The sequence below is a fragment of the Petromyzon marinus genome, chromosome 17 (genome assembly GCF_048934315.1).
Source record: "Petromyzon marinus isolate PM22_M1 ecotype Great Lakes invasive population chromosome 17, UKy_Petmar_22M1.pri1.0, whole genome shotgun sequence".
NCBI lineage: Eukaryota > Metazoa > Chordata > Hyperoartia > Petromyzontiformes > Petromyzontidae > Petromyzon > Petromyzon marinus.
Window position 1 is genome coordinate 10826340 of NC_133683.1, and position 21987 is coordinate 10848326.

General features: G+C 45.9%; 1 protein-coding gene across 1 annotated transcript; it reads left to right on the forward strand.

The window, feature by feature from the left end:
- Positions 1-58: 58 nt before the first annotated feature.
- On the forward strand, positions 59-18854 carry LOC116943353 (uncharacterized). The gene is made up of 2 exons (XM_032956177.2): positions 59-15712; positions 17726-18854. Exon 1 carries the CDS (start codon positions 14254-14256, stop codon positions 15706-15708), a length of 1455 nt encoding a protein of 484 aa, XP_032812068.2. The 5' UTR covers positions 59-14253; the 3' UTR covers positions 15709-15712; positions 17726-18854.
- Positions 18855-21987: the final 3133 nt, after the last annotated feature.

Below are 21987 nucleotides of genomic sequence, written 5' to 3' on the forward strand. Positions count from 1 at the left end.
GAGGGTTTTTTTGGGGTTAGATCTCGTAAATATATAAATGTGTCGTTAAAACCCGCCACCACCCGACTCAGTGTTGTATATGAGCCTTTTCCAAAATTGATATTAACAATAATATTTGCCGTTATATATATCATATTTTTTTTTTAACAAACGAAACAAAATAATTAATAAAACCCGTAAGCCAGGCACACAAAAAAAACAGGTGTCGGCCATAAACAGGCTATTAATAAATAAAGAAATAATAAAACTCTCGAGGCGAGGATGTTAGCAGCTATCTGCGAAGATCTCCAGATGAACAAGAGTTTGATGTGCCCTAAGGGAGGTCAAGCAGAGGGAAGCCCTCCCGCAAGCCAGAAATGAGGACGCCCACGGGTTAAACTATTTTTTTTAAACAACGGTTCAAATTTAAAATGCAATAACAAGAATGAGCTAAAGTTAGCGGTCATCGCGCTCACTCCAATCAAGACCAGGCCACCAGATACATCAGTGAATTATTATCCAATAATTAATTCGCTATCAAATGATTTTCACCTTTAATACTTTTACTGTTAAAACAAAGCTTGGAGACAAAATACCGAGTCACATCAAAGGTTATCGAGAAGGAATGAGGCGAACGGGCAAACTTACGAAAGAGTTTAAACAATATCCCAAGCAACCCCGACCATCTTTGTCTCTCTCACAGCGCGGAGAAGCAGGAATTACACCTTATCACAAGGGGCCATCTGGAAAAGCCAGCCGTGTTTGATGAGGAGACACACCCCACCCCACACACGGCAACCAGACAAACAAGTTTTAAAGAAATTGCAAAATAACATTAACAATAATGTGTTAACCTTAAACGATATTCCATTATAGAACCTTACAGAACCAAGGGATATGGATTCCAACAATCTGGAAACGGACCTCTTAAACTCAGGATGAAAATTATTTTTTCTTTTTAATAATTCCATCATAACATTTCGAACCTCGGTAAACCGAGAGGTGTCGGGAGGACGTAGTTACAAACACGAGTCGTGGCGAACATGGGACCAAATGGTATTTGAGAAATATAAGTCGAAAGTATAAAGAAAGAGGTGCTCCCGGCCACCTTTGTCTTTCCCTGCAGAACGTGATAAAATGCATACGCTCGGAAGAGCATCTTCACTTGGAAATAAATCAAATACTATGAATCACAAGCAGGATCATAACTGTGTATGATAAGATACCAACTGTGATGTGAAATGTTAAACTTAAAAAAAATCTTAACCATTTCTTTGTGCGTCGGAACGCGTACGGAAAAGGGGGGGGGAACCCGCCCCTCTCTCTGGGTGGAGGGATTAGACAACCAGACGCCACCAAGATGAATCGAGGTGTCTGTTGTCTTGATGTTTATGGCTTGAGGAAAGACCCCAACAGAGCCATGTCATAAATGACACACACACAAACATACACACTGACACACGAACCCCCCCCCACCACCGACACACGAACCCCCCCCCACCACCGACACACGAACCCCCCCCACCGACATACGATCAGATCAAAGATAGCTCCACCTCGTGAGGGGGAGCCGAGAAGGGGAGAGATTTTTGGCATAAAAAGGAGCCGTTTCAGCATTGAAATCAGCTCATCAGCCCTCGGGGCCAACTCATCAGCCCTCGGGGGCAGCTCAACAGAAGAAGACTCATCTCAACTCAGCTCAACAGAAGAAGACTCATCTCAACTCAGCTCAACAGAAGAAGACTCATCTCAACTCAACTCAGCAGAAGAAAACTTGACCTGTCGCTCGCGAGCGCAGCGTCAGCTACTACAGCAGCGGAAAGAGCGCATGCCGGCGTAGCTCATCCAGCAGTGGAGGAAACTGCTGTCAGCGAATCAGCACGGGCGCGTTCGCGCATCTTCAAGGAGAAAGAGCGCGCGCCACCAGCGTGCCATCAGCACCAGCATCAGCACCAGCGCGCCGCTGCGGGCGTGCTTCTAACGCGTCTACCAGACGGTCATCTCAGCTACAACAACGCATCTACTCGTTCACCAACGTCCGTCGAGTCCGAACCAACTACTGAAAGAAGAATCAACTGATACGTATGATACACTGCCCCCCACTACACACAAACCAGACGTCTGCTTGACGCAAAGAATCGATTCTGAACATTGGCCTACTTTTACACCACTCACACCATTCAACACACACACACGGGTCATTAACAAGCCTAAAAACCTCAAGCCATTGAACCATCCGTGATTGTGGAAACATCGCAACGACCGAGTGAATAATCCATCGTTTTTAAGAGTGTTCATAATTTTTCTCTGTAATATTGTGCTGGGGCTGTACTTCTAACCGCATAAATTACCAACTGACCCATTAACAAGGATTAATTCTTGGCTCCTCACCACGGAGCGCCGCTCGCGGGGATAGAGAGCTTGTTCAACCGGTTCCCTGTCAGGGGTCTGGCCACAATCAATTAAAAGATTGGCCCGAGATAAGGATCTCAAAAGGAAACATCGCCACCCATTGAGTCGCGTTGAGAAGTTGATTAGGAATACTTGAGTCGTTCGTTAATATTTGTCTTTCGGCATAACCTTGCCGGTATCCACGAATGAAATAACGAATTCAAACGCATATTTGTGCCTCCAAGAATAATACTGGTTGGAGTGCCCTGTCAACGAGTAGCGTTGCATAATAATCAGTCATCCTATTGTTAACAACGTGACAATAATTGCATTAAGGGCCGCGCATGATCAGTGACCGAATGCTGTTTTGTGTGACAATTCAAGTAACGAAGCATTGTGGCCATCGAGTGGTGTTGATAAGGCAATTAGAAGTATTACAGTCGAACGCTTTAAATTCATAATCGTTATGAATCAATGAACGAACATCAACGTGGTACTGTGCTGACGATTTCAAGCATAATAACTTCGCATATCAGAGTGTATTAAGGATTGGATACGAATCAAAGACCAAGTGCCGTGTTGTGTAACAATTCAAGCATACGAGTTTGCATATTATAAAGTTAAGGTTTGATAGAATAGTTCGCATGTTTTTAATCTCTCTCTCAACAACCGATCGATTGCGTTACGCGTCGGGAATTAACCACAGGTGCCGCTATCGAGGTGAAACAACGCAATCGTGATGGTATCGTGTTAACGCTGTGTTGAAATTCCAAAATCCCGAGATTGAGTTTTTCATATCCAAAAATTAAAGTTAGCTAGAAATAAAATTGATTAAAGCAGAAGGTTTGTGTGTGATTCTTCCTGAAATTCTGCATAATATTGTTCTGCGTATGAGATCTGAATCCTGGGGACCTATCATAAGCACACTATCACCACATAATCCATAACACACATAATCCGTAATGTTCAATCGAGAGTAATCGTATCCTTATCGATAATACGGAATTGAAGAGCAGAGTCGAATCGTCTCTCTCTCATTCACGCTCACAACGCCTGCGTCACTGCATACGATTAATTGCGTTATTCCAATTCATAACACAATCCTCGTCACCGAGGCTCGACCTGATAATCCATAACGACCTGCATTATCATAACCACGCCCACTCGCATAAATTAATACGATTATCTCTCGAATCAGCATAATTTATGCACATAATTACACTAATTAACATGATTTCGGATAAATTATGCAAATCTCAAATTTCATTTAATTTTCATTATTTTCATCAATTTTCATAACACCTATATATACAACATATTGGGGGCGTCGTCCGGGATCTCTCGCAGACAGTTTATGCTTGAATTAAGGAACAAATCACTGTTGTATTAACCAAGGTTTTATGATCTAACGTTACCCTGTGACTGTAACGGGTGTAAAGCAAACAAAAAACGCACTCTGAAGGGAAATTCCAGAGTAGCAGGGTATAACAAAGACAATTGAAGTAAGATTATTTGCTCGAGTCAAACTGACCATATCCTGTGATACAATTGTTTATACGTACTCTGAAGGGAATACCAGAGTCACAGGAGTCGAACTGATGCATTCTGGATACAACTGTTTTGATATGCACTCTGAAGTGAAATTCCAGAGATGCTCGTATTAAGAGTAATTTTTGAGTGGATTGCGGGATATTGGGAACTTGTACCAAAAAGGTCAGGCCGATCTGCTACAGAGCAAACAAATCAGGGAGACACATGGAAGGGGAGCTGTATTGATGACATTGGGACACTGCTTAAGAACTGGATAAAATGGGAGAAAAGCGAACACGATGTAAAAACATCAGGAATAGCTACGCTGAACTCAGACCCTCTCGCACAGACAGACAAACAGAGATTATGGGATGAGGAAAATTTCGGAAAAGAAACAGGTGGGACTGATAACCCCGAAGTCAGAGTGAGACAGAATATCAAAACTAAATCACCAGGAGATTATGTACTAATAACGCGAGAAAGGGCGGAGCCGAAGCTCCGAGGCAACTCTCCAGGAAAACGCACACCACGCACAGACGGCCGACACAAACATCGCGACAGGCACGACGCACCAGACAAATATAAATCAAACACCCCACAAAAACCACCTAAGTATGAGCCATGGGGAAAACAGGAGTCACCGAGCAAAGTTGACCCACGTTACAGGCGCAAAATACACTACAAAAATCATGTTAAGCAACGCCACCGTGATGTTAATGACTCATCCGAATCTGACTCGGATGACGATGATCAACTTTCTGAATACTCGTTCAGTAGTAACACTCTGAACTTGATGGACAAAGCTCTCGTCAGAATTCCCTATTTTGATCCACACAATAAGAACAGGGACATTCACACTCACATCGCAACGGTAGAAGCAGAAGCAATGATCAGGGGTCTGAGGAAAACGGATGAAAAAGCGAGTTTGCTGAAACGCAGCTTGCATGGACAGTCCATATCATGGGTAAAGTCGCTACCATACGAGGTTCGGAACGATTTTAAAAAGCTGAGCCTGGCAGTGATTCGGAAGTTTGGAGAATATCTAACACTGTCTGAGGGATTTAACGCTGCAAAATCTATGACCCAGTGTGCAGACGAGGATCCTCGGGATTACCTCATGCGATTTAAAAGAGCGTACTATGCGGGCGATGTGGATCAGTATCACGAAGGTGACAAAATGTTCAAAATTATGTTTTTTGGATCTTTGAGTCCAGAGATTACAGAAATTGTGGGAATGGTCTTGAGTCCAGAGACAGCCTCCTTAGACCACATAATGGATCGGGCACACATGGCTTGGCTGTACCGGGCTAAAAACAATGATTTCACAGCACACAGTGAACGGGACAAGGCAACCAGCCTATCAGAGGAAAAGAAAAAACATGTGAGGCATTTGATGCACGCAGGCCCACAGTGCAGAAAACAAAAAGCACCCACGGATTACCAACATAATTACATACACGGGTGGTCAAATAACAATTACACGAGACAATGGCACACGGACCAGGAGCCATCGCAGCATGCAGGGACGCGTATTTGCGAGAATCGCAATGCGTGGAGACCACGAGCAAAGTCAGACCAGTGCCCAATTCCACGGCACACAGACCGAGAGCGTTCGCAGCGTGCAGAGACGCGTATTTGCGACAATCGCCACGGGTGGAAGCAAAGAGCAGGACCATATCTTCACCCAATGCAGCGGCACACAGCCGGCCAAAATTACCCACACAGATGGCGAGATAACAATTACGGTCGACAGTGGCACATAGAGAATGGGCGGCCACGACACACAAAGACACATAATCGCGAGAATCACGGCGCGTATAGGCCAAGAGCAGAATCACGCCGATTCCCCATTCCACGATACACAAGGGGCACACATGGCTTGGCTGTAACCAAGAGGGTGACATGGGCACGTGATAAATCGCTCACACTGGTTGAGAGGAAAATGACAGGGAAAGAGGTGTCCGCTGATCTGAAAAAAAAATCACAGCCCTTGGAAAAAATCAAGCAGGCTGGAGGTTACAAACAGAACCAGGAGGGGAACCATGATTGTGGAAAACTAAATGCGCCATGCACACGCTTTGATGTGGTGGGGAACGCGAGAGTCGCTCCCGTGGTGAACCCACCTATTGAACAAGGAAAATTAACCATGAAGCGTGATCTAACAGGAAATGATAACCAACAAGATCGAGGGGAGAAATTGTTAAGTGGAAACGCGATCAATTGTGTCGCAAAATTGCGTGAGAATACTGCAAAAGTGCCAGGGAAACGCGTTACGGAGACAAAAATCCATGACGGATCGGGGAATGTGTGGAAATCCAGCACACGCAAAAACATGGAATCGAATCGAGGCATGGAATCGAATCGTGGTACGGAGTCAGCAAATCTGCACATGGCTGCGGAGAAGGCAAATGACCCCAACAGTCGAGCACAGAAACTCGTGTTGTGTACTAATCCTGGTGGCGCTCGACATGGCTTCACACCACATAAACCCACAGGGAAGGCGAGGGATAAAACAAATTACCGATACGAACAAAGGAACCGTGCTCATTTGGTTAAAGCCATACCGACGATGAACCAAAACGACGATGTGATGATGTTGCATGGAAAGGTCACAGGTTACTCTAAAATACCTGGCCATGAGAAAAATTATTCTGCACTCTTGACCAAAGGTGGCAGTAAGGTTGCCAACAACTTGGTAAACAGAAAACAAAGAGGTGAATGGAGGGAAACTGTGTACCACCGGGCGCGAAACCGCTATCCAGTGTTTCCCAGGAACTGAAACAAAAATCAAAGTAGCAATAATTGATAACAACCGATGTAACATGTTGCCTTTATTTTTTCTTTTTCCTGTTCTTTTATTTTCTTATTTCAAATGTAATCATGCTGTGACACGTACGCGCGCGTTGTAAGGAAAAATCAGTCAACTCGAGGAATGTCGATGGTTCTAGATGGAAAAGGCATTTTTCTTTTATTTTTAAAAATAATCCGTGGCAGACCACCGATCATTTTTAAAAGGGCGGTGTGTTGTATATGAGCCTTTTCCAAAATTGATATTAACAATAATATTTGCCGTTATATATATCATATTTTTTTTTTAACAAACGAAACAAAATAATTAATAAAACCCGTAAGCCAGGCACACAAAAAAAACAGGTGTCGGCCATAAACAGGCTATTAATAAATAAAGAAATAATAAAACTCTCGAGGCGAGGATGTTAGCAGCTATCTGCGAAGATCTCCAGATGAACAAGAGTTTGATGTGCCCTAAGGGAGGTCAAGCAGAGGGAAGCCCTCCCGCAAGCCAGAAATGAGGACGCCCACGGGTTAAACTATTTTTTTTAAACAACGGTTCAAATTTAAAATGCAATAACAAGAATGAGCTAAAGTTAGCGGTCATCGCGCTCACTCCAATCAAGACCAGGCCACCAGATACATCAGTGAATTATTATCCAATAATTAATTCGCTATCAAATGATTTTCACCTTTAATACTTTTACTGTTAAAACAAAGCTTGGAGACAAAATACCGAGTCACATCAAAGGTTATCGAGAAGGAATGAGGCGAACGGGCAAACTTACGAAAGAGTTTAAACAATATCCCAAGCAACCCCGACCATCTTTGTCTCTCTCACAGCGCGGAGAAGCAGGAATTACACCTTATCACAAGGGGCCATCTGGAAAAGCCAGCCGTGTTTGATGAGGAGACACACCCCACCCCACACACGGCAACCAGACAAACAAGTTTTAAAGAAATTGCAAAATAACATTAACAATAATGTGTTAACCTTAAACGATATTCCATTATAGAACCTTACAGAACCAAGGGATATGGATTCCAACAATCTGGAAACGGACCTCTTAAACTCAGGATGAAAATTATTTTTTCTTTTTAATAATTCCATCATAACATTTCGAACCTCGGTAAACCGAGAGGTGTCGGGAGGACGTAGTTACAAACACGAGTCGTGGCGAACATGGGACCAAATGGTATTTGAGAAATATAAGTCGAAAGTATAAAGAAAGAGGTGCTCCCGGCCACCTTTGTCTTTCCCTGCAGAACGTGATAAAATGCATACGCTCGGAAGAGCATCTTCACTTGGAAATAAATCAAATACTATGAATCACAAGCAGGATCATAACTGTGTATGATAAGATACCAACTGTGATGTGAAATGTTAAACTTAAAAAAAATCTTAACCATTTCTTTGTGCGTCGGAACGCGTACGGAAAAGGGGGGGGGAACCCGCCCCTCTCTCTGGGTGGAGGGATTAGACAACCAGACGCCACCAAGATGAATCGAGGTGTCTGTTGTCTTGATGTTTATGGCTTGAGGAAAGACCCCAACAGAGCCATGTCATAAATGACACACACACAAACATACACACTGACACACGAACCCCCCCCCACCACCGACACACGAACCCCCCCCCACCACCGACACACGAACCCCCCCCACCGACATACGATCAGATCAAAGATAGCTCCACCTCGTGAGGGGGAGCCGAGAAGGGGAGAGATTTTTGGCATAAAAAGGAGCCGTTTCAGCATTGAAATCAGCTCATCAGCCCTCGGGGCCAACTCATCAGCCCTCGGGGGCAGCTCAACAGAAGAAGACTCATCTCAACTCAGCTCAACAGAAGAAGACTCATCTCAACTCAGCTCAACAGAAGAAGACTCATCTCAACTCAACTCAGCAGAAGAAAACTTGACCTGTCGCTCGCGAGCGCAGCGTCAGCTACTACAGCAGCGGAAAGAGCGCATGCCGGCGTAGCTCATCCAGCAGTGGAGGAAACTGCTGTCAGCGAATCAGCACGGGCGCGTTCGCGCATCTTCAAGGAGAAAGAGCGCGCGCCACCAGCGTGCCATCAGCACCAGCATCAGCACCAGCGCGCCGCTGCGGGCGTGCTTCTAACGCGTCTACCAGACGGTCATCTCAGCTACAACAACGCATCTACTCGTTCACCAACGTCCGTCGAGTCCGAACCAACTACTGAAAGAAGAATCAACTGATACGTATGATACACTGCCCCCCACTACACACAAACCAGACGTCTGCTTGACGCAAAGAATCGATTCTGAACATTGGCCTACTTTTACACCACTCACACCATTCAACACACACACACGGGTCATTAACAAGCCTAAAAACCTCAAGCCATTGAACCATCCGTGATTGTGGAAACATCGCAACGACCGAGTGAATAATCCATCGTTTTTAAGAGTGTTCATAATTTTTCTCTGTAATATTGTGCTGGGGCTGTACTTCTAACCGCATAAATTACCAACTGACCCATTAACAAGGATTAATTCTTGGCTCCTCACCACGGAGCGCCGCTCGCGGGGATAGAGAGCTTGTTCAACCGGTTCCCTGTCAGGGGTCTGGCCACAATCAATTAAAAGATTGGCCCGAGATAAGGATCTCAAAAGGAAACATCGCCACCCATTGAGTCGCGTTGAGAAGTTGATTAGGAATACTTGAGTCGTTCGTTAATATTTGTCTTTCGGCATAACCTTGCCGGTATCCACGAATGAAATAACGAATTCAAACGCATATTTGTGCCTCCAAGAATAATACTGGTTGGAGTGCCCTGTCAACGAGTAGCGTTGCATAATAATCAGTCATCCTATTGTTAACAACGTGACAATAATTGCATTAAGGGCCGCGCATGATCAGTGACCGAATGCTGTTTTGTGTGACAATTCAAGTAACGAAGCATTGTGGCCATCGAGTGGTGTTGATAAGGCAATTAGAAGTATTACAGTCGAACGCTTTAAATTCATAATCGTTATGAATCAATGAACGAACATCAACGTGGTACTGTGCTGACGATTTCAAGCATAATAACTTCGCATATCAGAGTGTATTAAGGATTGGATACGAATCAAAGACCAAGTGCCGTGTTGTGTAACAATTCAAGCATACGAGTTTGCATATTATAAAGTTAAGGTTTGATAGAATAGTTCGCATGTTTTTAATCTCTCTCTCAACAACCGATCGATTGCGTTACGCGTCGGGAATTAACCACAGGTGCCGCTATCGAGGTGAAACAACGCAATCGTGATGGTATCGTGTTAACGCTGTGTTGAAATTCCAAAATCCCGAGATTGAGTTTTTCATATCCAAAAATTAAAGTTAGCTAGAAATAAAATTGATTAAAGCAGAAGGTTTGTGTGTGATTCTTCCTGAAATTCTGCATAATATTGTTCTGCGTATGAGATCTGAATCCTGGGGACCTATCATAAGCACACTATCACCACATAATCCATAACACACATAATCCGTAATGTTCAATCGAGAGTAATCGTATCCTTATCGATAATACGGAATTGAAGAGCAGAGTCGAATCGTCTCTCTCTCATTCACGCTCACAACGCCTGCGTCACTGCATACGATTAATTGCGTTATTCCAATTCATAACACAATCCTCGTCACCGAGGCTCGACCTGATAATCCATAACGACCTGCATTATCATAACCACGCCCACTCGCATAAATTAATACGATTATCTCTCGAATCAGCATAATTTATGCACATAATTACACTAATTAACATGATTTCGGATAAATTATGCAAATCTCAAATTTCATTTAATTTTCATTATTTTCATCAATTTTCATAACACCTATATATACAACATCAGCCAACTAGTAAGGGTTGTTACGTAAACAGAACTTGCCAATTCGTCACTAGTACAGCACTTTGGTGTGTTGGAGAGTGGTCGGGTGGTGGCGGGTTTTAACGACATATTTATGCGATCTAACCCAAAAAACCTCTGATGGATGATATTGGTTGTGAAACCCTACGTGTTAAACAAAGTCACTGCAGCCTTTTAATCTCCACCAACTTTTCAGTGACAATCAAAGGCCTCCACCTATATTTTTAGTGGCTAAATCTTGACTTAAAGCATTCGTGACTGCAGGAATTCATATTCTTGGGTCTTTTTTGTAATGTCACGTAGATAGGTTCAAAGAAAATAACAAAAAATAACAAAAAAACTACGACGTTTCAATCGCAACACAAGCAATCGTCATCAGGAGAAATAAATAGTGGGAGAGCTGCTGAGGCAGGATTTTAAAGGGTTTGAATGGGTGGAACCTCAGGGTCATAAGCGAAGTGGGCGGGGCTAGTGACGGTAAAGTGAGAAATTTGCATATCAATGTAAGATCGGAGAGCTACCGCCACGACGACGAAGCTGCGGAGGTGGCCATTGTATTGTGAGAGATTAGCATGTCAATGTAAGATTACAGAGCCACCGCCACATCGAGGAAAACGAGCAACGGTGGCTGTGTTAGTGAGACATTTAGCCTGTTAATGTAAAGACATTTAACCTGGTAATGTAAAACCAGAGAGTCTAAAATAACTACTAACATCGGAAGGTAGGATGGAAACATCAGCCAGTTATGACTTAAACTGGTTAATAACGTCCTTCCAATGATTGCTCAGTTTGTACCCATCTCGGTTACAATTGTGTCTGTGTCTATATATATGGATGGCTTCATAAACGAATCTTTGTTGATAACCAGTGGGCTTTCAAAGTACCTTCATCTTAGAGAAATACATTTTGAGCTTGGCTTTGCCCCTCATTGTCACAGTAATTTATGTCTGTGAATCACATTATTACGTATGTGTATTGAACTTCTTATGCACCGTACGTAGCCAACCGTGCTAATCGGAGGTGCGGGTGAAGGACAACAAACTAAACAGAAAACAATCTATTGTAAGAAAAAAGTGATGTTTCAACCTATATAATTTAAAGCGAAGAGCCCCAGTGGTTTCCTAATATCGAAAGGAGAGCGTTCCAGACGGCCGCCGAAGCGCATCTGAAAGTGCGTGGTGCAGTGACCGACTTTGTTCGACGGTTAGCAAAAAGCCGCTGAGAGGATGACCGGAGTTTGCATGATGGTTTGTGCTCCTTCACGAGATCAGCAAGGTTATTATCGGTGGTGGAATTTGGCCGAAATGTCCTGGAACGCCGTTGTGGGAGTGACAATGTGGATCTGACTGTGTTCTGGAAGGAATGGCGGGTAGTCTATATATGTAATGAGAGAGCGCCATCTAGTGGGTGCCAGGGGGTAACTGTACGGGCACTATCGGGTAATCGGTATCCAATCATAAGCAGGGATAACATCTGGGCCAAAGGCGACGGGCGGAGTCGGAGAAGGTGCTCGGGAATCATCGGGATGGTTCCACGAGGGGGCGTGGCTAGAGGCGGAGCTTTGCTTCACCGGGAGATATATAAGCAGAGGCAGGTGGTCGGTGTGGGAAGCCTCGGTCCGGACAGCGTCGCTGCTCAGCCTCTCCTCGCCATCGACCGCGTGGCGGATCCCCCAGCGGAGCTCGCCTCAACTCCCCGGCACGCCGCCAGCCAGCGGCGGGATCGGAGAGAGAGTGGCGAACCTCGACGGTGGGACGGAGAGAACGCTTCGTCCACGGCATTTGATGAAAAGGGAAATAACCCGGAGAGGGAAGAAGCGGAGCTGTGCAGTGGTTCAGTTAATAAAGAAGCACCATTCAAGATTCGTCGTGGAAGAAATGTATTACATATATATCAATATCTTTATATAATTCACAAGTTTCTGCTCGTTGTGAGCATCGCTCCTCTGCCCTCCATTGTTGGAGGCGACTGCCGAAAACTATCTAGTAGCCTCCTCCATAAAGGCCAATCTTGAGATCACTGGTATCAGTCATTGGCAAGTTCACTCAGCTTCACATCGTCCTATACCACATCAGTCCATCTCTTCTCTAGCCGGTGCCGCACTCATTTTGTCGCATCTATCCAGGCAAATAGAAGCTGCTTGAGCATGCGGTGATTGGCAATGTGGGCTACATGACCCGTGAGGAACTCACTGATGGGACTGTGTCCAGATCTTTAAGGATCTGTGAGCTCCTCACACAATGCAGCCTTGTTAAACCCAGGATGGATTGTAGCCAGGAAAGCTTGAATGTTTCGAACCAGCACAGACGTTCCTTTAAAGCAGTCCACGTTTTACAAGCATAGAGGAGGGAAGGCATAACTGGCCGAGAAAACCCCGAGGCTTCATATGGAGCAAGAGGCCAGGCAACTTCCACACGGCGTTACACAGCCGATGAAAAGACAATATCGTTCAACTGAGTCTGAGTGAGACCGCTGCTGCCGAACTTGTCATAAGCACACTTCGCAGCTATGGGAACTCCTCCACTCTCTCCACAACTGCCCCATCGCTCATGGGGAGTTGCAGGGGTGGAGTGTTTGATGTCTTAAAATACCCAGGTAGGTGCTTTGTTTTGGTTTTGCTGATGTTAACGCTCTACCTGTAAGTGGTACGTTCCAGGTTCACCTGCAGAGTTTCCAACTCAGAGTGAGCAACAATTACCAGATCATCAGCTTATGTAACTAAACTAAAAACTAACGAAACTATTTTTTTTATTTTCCCAGGTAAGGCCCACCAAGCTATATAGCTCTGTATCAGAAGCGACCTGGCCACAAATGATAGCTCAACGTAGTGGCTTATCACATGGACATGTATAGCAACCAAATACTCTAAATGCACCTTTCTAAATGTGGAGAAAAAACCGGAGGACCAAGAGAAAATCCACACGACCACGGGGAGAACACGCAAACTCCAAATATACAGCAGGCGTCAGGGTCAGGATCGAACCCACGACCTCCTGTGTACCAGGCGAGGTAGTTCACATCAGTAGGAGGGGGGACAATGTAAACCCCAGCTGCTGTGATAATGACATTCTCGCTTTAAACTTGAATCAGCGACCCGAGACCAGACTATTCTGAGTTTGAATGCTGTCCTAGGTGGGCAGCCGCCACCGCAGTATAAAATGACAGGCGCATCTTACAGATGACAAGCCAATAGTTAGTGGGAAGATCAGCTCCACGGTGTGTCCTTGTGCCAAGAACGAGAGCCCACATTCTATGTTCCAGCACTATGATGTTGTTTGGATGTGCCGATGCCCGGACAGCGTGTTGGTAATTAATTAGCTACTGGACATCTGTGATGAAGAGCTTTATTGCTCATTTTATTCCTCCAGTATGAATAATCTGATTCTGGCAAGGCCATGGGCTGATAACAAAAAAACTAGCAGTCACCTACTGTTGTTATTGTGCTGATCTGGCTAATGCCTTCCAATCACTCCAGCACAGGTGTCCGCGTCATGACTCACTCTGGCATTAAAGTCACTCAACAGGACAATTATGTCCTGAGCGGCCACTTTAGTCAGCACCTCCACTGATGTTCATCTTCGATTGAGGGCATAAACCACCACCACCACCACCACCAGTTCTCGTCTAAAGTTGATGGAAAGGTGTGCCCAAAGTAGACTGGAACCCACAACTTTCCACACATCACCGCCATGCTCCGATGCCCCCTTCATTGTTTGTTCAGTCGAGGACTGTCCACCCCTCACAGTGGCTGAAGCCAGGACCAAGCTCACGGGACCTCCTTTCTTCCACAGAGATCCAGGTGGCACCAGTCAAGCTCTCAACAGAGGTCCACGTGGCACCAGTCAAGCTCTCAACAGAGGTCCAGGTGGCACCAGTCAAGCTCTCAACAGAGGTCCACGTGGCACCAGTCAAGCTCTCAACAGAGGTCCACGTGGCACCAGTCAAGCCCTCAACAGAGGTGCAGGTGGCACCAGTCAAGCTCTCAACAGAGGTGCAGGTGGCACCAGTCAAGCTCTCAACAGAGGTGCAGGTGGCACCAGTCAAGCTCTCAACAGAGGTGCAGGTGGCACCAGACAAGCTCTCAACAGAGGTCCACGTGGCACCAGTCAAGCTCTCAACAGAGGTCCACATGGCACCAGTCAAGCTCTCAACAGAGGTCCACGTGGCACCAGTCAAGCCCTCAACAGAGGTTCAGGTGGCACCAGTCAAACTCTCAACAGAGGTCCACGTGGCACCAGTCAAGACCTCAACAGAGGTTCAGGTGGCACCAATCAAACTCTCAACAGAGGTCCACGTGGCACCAGTCAAGCTCTCAGCAGAGGTCCACGTGGCACCAGTCAAGCCCTCAACAGAGGTCCACGTGGCACCAGTCAAGCTCTCAACAGAGGTCCACATGGCACCAGTCAAGCTCTCAACAGAGGTGCAGGTGGCACCAGTCAAGCTCTCAACAGAGGTCCACGTGGCACCAGTCAAGCTCTCAACAGAGGTCCACGTCGCACCAGTCAAGCCCTCAACAGAGGTGCAGGTGGCACCAGTCAAGCTCTCAACAGAGGTCCACGTGGCACCAGTCAAGCTCTCAACAGAGGTCCACGTGGCACCAGTCAAGCCCTCAACAGAGGTGCAGGTGGCACCAGTCAACCTCTCAACAGAGGTCCACGTGGCACCAGTCAAGCTCTCAACAGAGGTTCAGGTGGCACCAGTCAAGCTCTCAACAGAGGTCCACGTGGCACCAGACAAGCTCTCAACAGAGGTCCACGTGGCACCAGACAAGCTCTCAACAGAGGTCCACGTGACACCAGTCAAGCTCTCAACACAGGTGCAGGTGGCACCAGTCAAGCTCTCAACAGAGGTGCAGGTGACACCAGTCAAGCTCTCAACAGAGGTGCAGGTGGCACCAGTCAAGCTCTCAACAGAGGTCCACGTGGCACCAGTCAAGCTCTCAACAGAGGTTCAGGTGGCACCAGTCAAGCTCTCAACAGAGGAACGGCACCCTCTCCTCCGCAGTGAGCGTTCGAACAATCCACGTGGCCAACCACAACGGTTTCCAGCTGTTTTTTGGAGGAGTCCCGAGAGAGGGGGTTTCAGTCCGCTGCCTCTGCCAAATGGGGTTTGGCCAAGTAGATGTCTGCCCGGGGCCTACGGCACAAGCTAATTTTGTGAGTTTTTCTTTTTTGGGTAATTTAATTGAGGGTGGAGGTGTTACCAGCCCCTCGAATACGTCAAAGGGCCCCCATTGGCTATCGTGGTGGCTGCGAGCATGCCATGGGTGTAACAGCTGTATATTAACAGCCTTGCCACCAATGCAAATTATCACAGCCACCAGTGTCACCGACTTGCAACCATCGACGGAGGTGGGGGTTGTTGTTTTTTGCCAGCCCACGCAAAAAACAGATACACACAGATTGACACACGTATGTGTATGTACGTGTGTGTGTGTGTGTGTTGCACTTCTTTCGCACCGTGCATAGCCAACCGTGCTAGTCGGAGGTGCGGGGGGAAGGACAACAAATTAAACGCACAAAGTAGTTCTGAAGAAATAATGCGACGACCTGATTTGCGTCGTCTCAACCCACACACTGACGTCGCCGACACCATCATCGTCCGTCCTTTCTCGTATCCGTCAGATTGTTGGGGGGGGGGGGGGGGGGGGGAAGTGCTGTTAACGAGCACGAAGGCCGGCACGGCACACGAGGGGGTGGGTGGCCAGCACTACGCCCGGCCGCCTTTGTCTCCCCAGTGCTGATGTATATATACACCGCACCAGATACTCGTTTGAGGCTGAGTCGACCTAACAAAGATGGGGACACACACACAGACACATGGACACGCACAGATACAAAAGAGAAACACAGGCATCCACATGCACACACACACACACATGATGATGACGATGATGTTTCTGGCACACAGGTGCTTCGGGAAGAACACAGCCCACGTCCACATGTTCGAGCTTCTTGTCTTCCACTTACAATCGTTATTTTTATCCAGAAACCTTTGGCCGAGAGCTCTTGACACCCACACAAATGGGCTGCTGCTGCTGCAGCTTCACGGGTCAAAAACCACAGCCATTTATCGTTCGGTTGACCAATGATATCTGGGCGTCGAGGTTTGAGCCCATTACCCGTGCACGGCATTGTACAGCGGGGAGAGTTGACCTCTCCGACCACGGCGTTACACAGAGGAATGTTATTTTTATTCTTAGCTATTCGTCAATAACTACGCACTTGATAGTACAGGGTGACGGCGCAGTGGTTAATACCTGTTCCGCACAGCAAGAAGATCACGGGTTCGATTCCTGTCTCGGGCGCCTCTGATTCGCGCGGTTGGCTACGTACGGTGTGAAAGAAGTTCAACATACATACATAGTGTGTCCTCCCCTGTTCTGTACTCGTTTCCTCAAGATTTTCTGATTTACTCCCATAGCTAAAAAAACCCATATAACTAAAGTGGTGAAAAGATTACCCACACATTATTTAATTGGGATAACACAAATCAGAAACATCGCCCACCCCTACTCCGAATACTTTGGCAGGACCCTCCTGAAAAAGGTGTCTTGAGACTCAATGAGGCTTTCCTGGGGTAAACGAGCGCGATTTAACAACAACAAAATCAATGATATCGTTATTAACAATAGGCGTGTTCTGGTGGCTCAGTGATCAGACCACTGAACCGTCACTGGCGAAAACTTGGGTACAATTCCAGTTTGCTGCTGTCCGTGATTATACAAAGGTCTCAACTAGGGAACCACCAATTACTGTACAAATACAACTAAACTAAACAATTTTTTTTTATTTGAACTCATTCTTTTTTTGCTATATTCCATCTCTTCGAATAAAATAAATCTCGGTTTTACTGCCTTGCGACAAACGTACATTTGTAACGGGCAATATGGGTGAGCGTTTCAACCCCTTGTGTGTGGATTAAAGCAAAAGGTCACTTTTAATGGTTCTCATAAATAGTTCTGTGATATCCGCTTCCGTGAGCCGTTATATCAAGGGGGCGATTTACTGCCCTATGAGATTTTCCAAATAGTTTCTGTATGTTATAAACACGGTGTGCACAACAAGACGACAGATTAAAAAACATCTGAGAGAGAGAGATCATTAACACTGCCGTGATGTTAAGTGTCGCCTGATTGTTGACTTCACTCTTTTTCTATCTTTCCCCAGTTATGCTCCAGAAAGCGGTGCATCGCGCTGTAACAGAGAACAGCCTTCAGGAGAAAGTGGTATATAACAACTGTTTGCGATGTGGTGGTGGTGGCGGTGACTACGCACGTGGCCTGTCGTCCCAACACTGTGTGGCGAGGGGTTGGTGGATCCAACAGATGTTGTGCAACTCCCTTCCCGTGGGTGGGCGTCGAGGAGGAAGCTATACCTTAGCTCGCCTGGAGATGGCAGTGACAGCAAGCGGACTAATCTCCCATCTCTTTCCATCTGTACGGGGACAGAGTGTCGTCTCCTCGTTGCGCGGGTGGGCTTTCCTCCGGGTGCTCCGATTTCCTCCCACGTGTAATAAAAAAGAGTCATTGTCTCTCGTGGATAGTAACTAAATTAGTCATTCTACTTTCCCCTTGTCCAATCATGAATCATAAACTCTTTTGGCTCTGAGAGTTCAATAATGGCCGTGCGTAAAGTTCGGTGTCAAGTGATGGTAACTGGACTTGATTCGAAGCTTTCGTGACTGTGTCTTTGTGTTGTCTCTGCTTGTGTATCTGCCTTTGTGTCTTGGCTTGGATTTGTGTTCTCTGTGCTGTCTCTGCCTGTGTGTGGGCCTTGTTGCTTCCGAGTGGGTGCTGCTGCGCCCCACTTTGCTCCATGCATACCTCATGCTAATTTGTCCCATTGTCTCTCAGCCTTACCTTCTCTGCCTATTTAAGGCGACTTCACTGTGTGCGTGTCTGTGCTGGTTCGCTCTACTTGGATGTCTATGTGTGTGTGTGCGCGGTCTGTATTTTAAATTTCATACTTAACTTGCAATTTAGCAATCTTTGAAATTGCGTGATCAACCGGACTATGCGTTAATTGTGTTTTGACCGACCTTCTGTGTTGCTTTATATGGTTTCCAAATTTTGCTAAACCCTGTTCGTCTGGTATGCTTCTCTCTCTGTGTCCCCTGTTGTAGCTGTGTTAGTTCCCCCTTACTTGGGTGTCTGTATATACATCTGGGGTTATGTGTTTCCTCTCTCTCATAAATTTAGCTCTTCTGTACCTGATGATGGCTGCTTGTGTTGCAACCGAAACGTTGTACGCTATTATGTTATTTTATTATTTCTTATTTATACGTGATGGTAACTGACTTACTCGTGCCGAGTGGTTATTTCCGAGCCAAATTAGTGACGATTACTCTCGAGCGGGGTGCTACTGATGCCGTCCAGACTCACTCGCCCTGCAAACCCACTGCTTCTTGGAGATGTAAGGGCTCGTGATCTTTCTCCACGAGGCACGCGCCGTCTCCTCCGCAAACGAGTAATGGCACAGCGCTCGTCTCTCCTGGCGGCTCTGAACTAGCAGCAGAAATTCCACATTCCCATGGCAAGGGACAGTCGATCCGTGTAACCATCAATCCGTGTTGGCTTACCGCAACGTAGAACGCATTTTATTGGCCTTGCGGATACGATCCGGGAAGTCGACACATGACCGGGATTTGAACTTGCACCCTTGCCGGCTGTGAGTCGAGTTCGCTAAACCACAGTGCCACCCATCCGGATGCGATGCTGCGGAGGCGAGATGTTAACTCCCTTGCCTCGCATACAGGAGGTCGTGGGTTCGATCCGCAACCCTGACAAAGCCTGTATATTTAGAGTGTGCATGTCTCTCCCCGTGGTCGCGTGGATTGTTCTCAGGGTCCTCGGTGTTCCCCTCCACATTTAGAAACGTGCGTTTAGAGTATTGGGCTGATATAAATTTTCCACGTGATAAGCCACTTCGTTGGGCTATCATTTTTTGGCCAGGTCACTTCTGCAAAAGAGGCTATATAGTTCAGTGGGCCTTGCTTGGTAAAATAAAAAAAAAATCGAGATAGGACAGCGTTCGATGCAGTGCGTTGACAACGATTGTAGTGGTGGCACATGGCTGCAACTTCAGTGCCCTGGAGGTGCCAGATAATACCTCACTGAAGCTGGCGTGAGGAGCAGAAGTCCTTTACTTATACCTGAGAGCCTCACTGGGACTCGAGACTCATTATCAGGAGAATGCTGCATTGGGACGTTCGTCAATATTCACTGAACAACTCTTGCGTGCAGCAGGAAACTGGAATGACCAGAAACAATTTCCACGCGCACGAGGCAATGACAATGTATAGACATAGGCCAACCACCCTACTTATTGTAGTGTCTTCTCCTGGCACGCCAGGGGGCTCACAACACGAGACTATCTCTACGCGATCCACTGACCCTGCATCCCAAGCGACCCCGATTACCGCCGTTAATTTAAAAAATAATAATTATATCTTGATTTAAAGCTTTCGTGACTGCAGGGATTCATATTCTTGGTTCTTTCGGTAAAGCCACCACGTAGAAGGGAAACAATAAAATAATACAATAAATAATACAATCATCATCAGCTGTGATTGCTCGTGTGATTGCTTGTGTTGCAGTCGAAACGTCGTGAGAATTTCATTGTTTTATATTTTTTATTATTTGATTGTTTCCCTTCTACGTGACTTTACCGAAAGAACCAAGAATAAAATACGTATTATATTTATAGCGTAACTGTCAATTTTTAAAAACGACCCTGTCGCATTTGTGGCACGCTGCCGGCCAACAAATTAGAAATAATTCCATAGAAACCGGGATTATTAGGATGAGGGTTATCATGACGACCAGGAGACGAGGAGGCGGCGTTGCCATGCCAGCGGTTGCCAAGCGACCAGCATCATTTGCAGAGCGGCTTTGGCTCTGTGAATGAGGCATCGCCAAAAGGGGCTTCATTTGCTCAATTATAAGTGTGCCCATATATATTTTAAAAAAAAATTCTGATTGGCTCTGCACGTTATTGGGCTGACATTATTAGACAGGGAGAAATTATCTGATTGAGCCTTATTAGCGTAATTATTTACGTAAAATAACGAATGAGGTGTGGTCACAACGTCCTGGTTCTGACACGGAAACAAGCAGTATTCGGACACTCAAAGCACAAGTTGTCGGTGCACAATGCGTTATCTTTAACGGGGCAGCAGTTAAATTCACTCTGCCGCATTTTTTTCCTAAATATATAAATCTCTGAGGTCGTCTCGTTTTGTGTGTTCATACAAAAAAAGCTAAATCTGCAAAAAGAAACACGGAGAAATATGGAGAACAATAAGCGAGATTAGCTTTAGAAATTGGGGCCATTCCTTCCAATAGCTATAACCTCATTCGTTTCACTAGAACACGTAAAAAAATCAATTTGCAGCCTCCATTATTTAACCCACTCTCATAATTACGTGTAGATTTACCTTTATTTTTTTTAAATAGACGTGTTCAAGGATGAATTTCACTTTTCGCTTATATATCTCTACGAATGTGAATGTGTTATATCGAAGGCCGGCAACTGATTAGAGTGTGAGTTCAAATCTTAACCAGGGTGTCCCCATAATTATCGTCATCAGGTAACAGTTCACACACTCGCCAGTGATTCATTATATTCCCGTAATATGAGGTCAGGAAAAATATAATTTCAACTTTTAATACGTGTAGGCCACACAGTATTCGCTCACTCTCAAAGACAGAAGACGAGAGGAGGTGGGGGGGGGGTTGGCTCAGAGGCGCGAGGAGGAGCCACAGATAAGCAGGGAGGCAGCAGCAGCAGCAGACAGGCGGCGAACCGGCGCTAAGCACGAATTTCCCAAGTTCTGCAGTCCTTTATATATCCTGGCATTGAGCCAATAAGCACGAGATTAACAACGTTCTTAAGTAGTGTGCCTTCCGTGGACTTTGCCCAGTCACGGGTGAACTGTTCGAATCCCTGGTCCAGGGTCAACATGGCCCACCATTTGGATCTCTGCGTTATCAATAAAAACCAAGCACAGTACCGCTTTGTGGGAGGCTTACAGCGGTCTATAGAGGGCCCATTGAAATATTGAATGTTTAGCCAATGTTTTCAGCCAATTTAACGAGTGTTTATACATATGGAAGGAAACCACAATCCCGTACTGGGGAGAAATCCCACGTGCTTGAGAACACGCTCTCCCATACCGACGGAACAAGGGAGATTCTCAACATCTTTGTGTGATCCACCCCACCCTCGTTACATCCACTGCACTCGATTAAAGGCTCTGTGCACAGCCACCACCACAGTACGGAAATTAATTTTTATCCCATTTTTTGCTGTTCTGATTGTATTTGTCCTCATTTTGGCCGTTCTGTTAATACGCTTTAGTCCACTCCATTTAACGAATGTAACATTGGTATATCGTTCGTGGAGAATGCACGCTTAATTGTGGAGAAGCG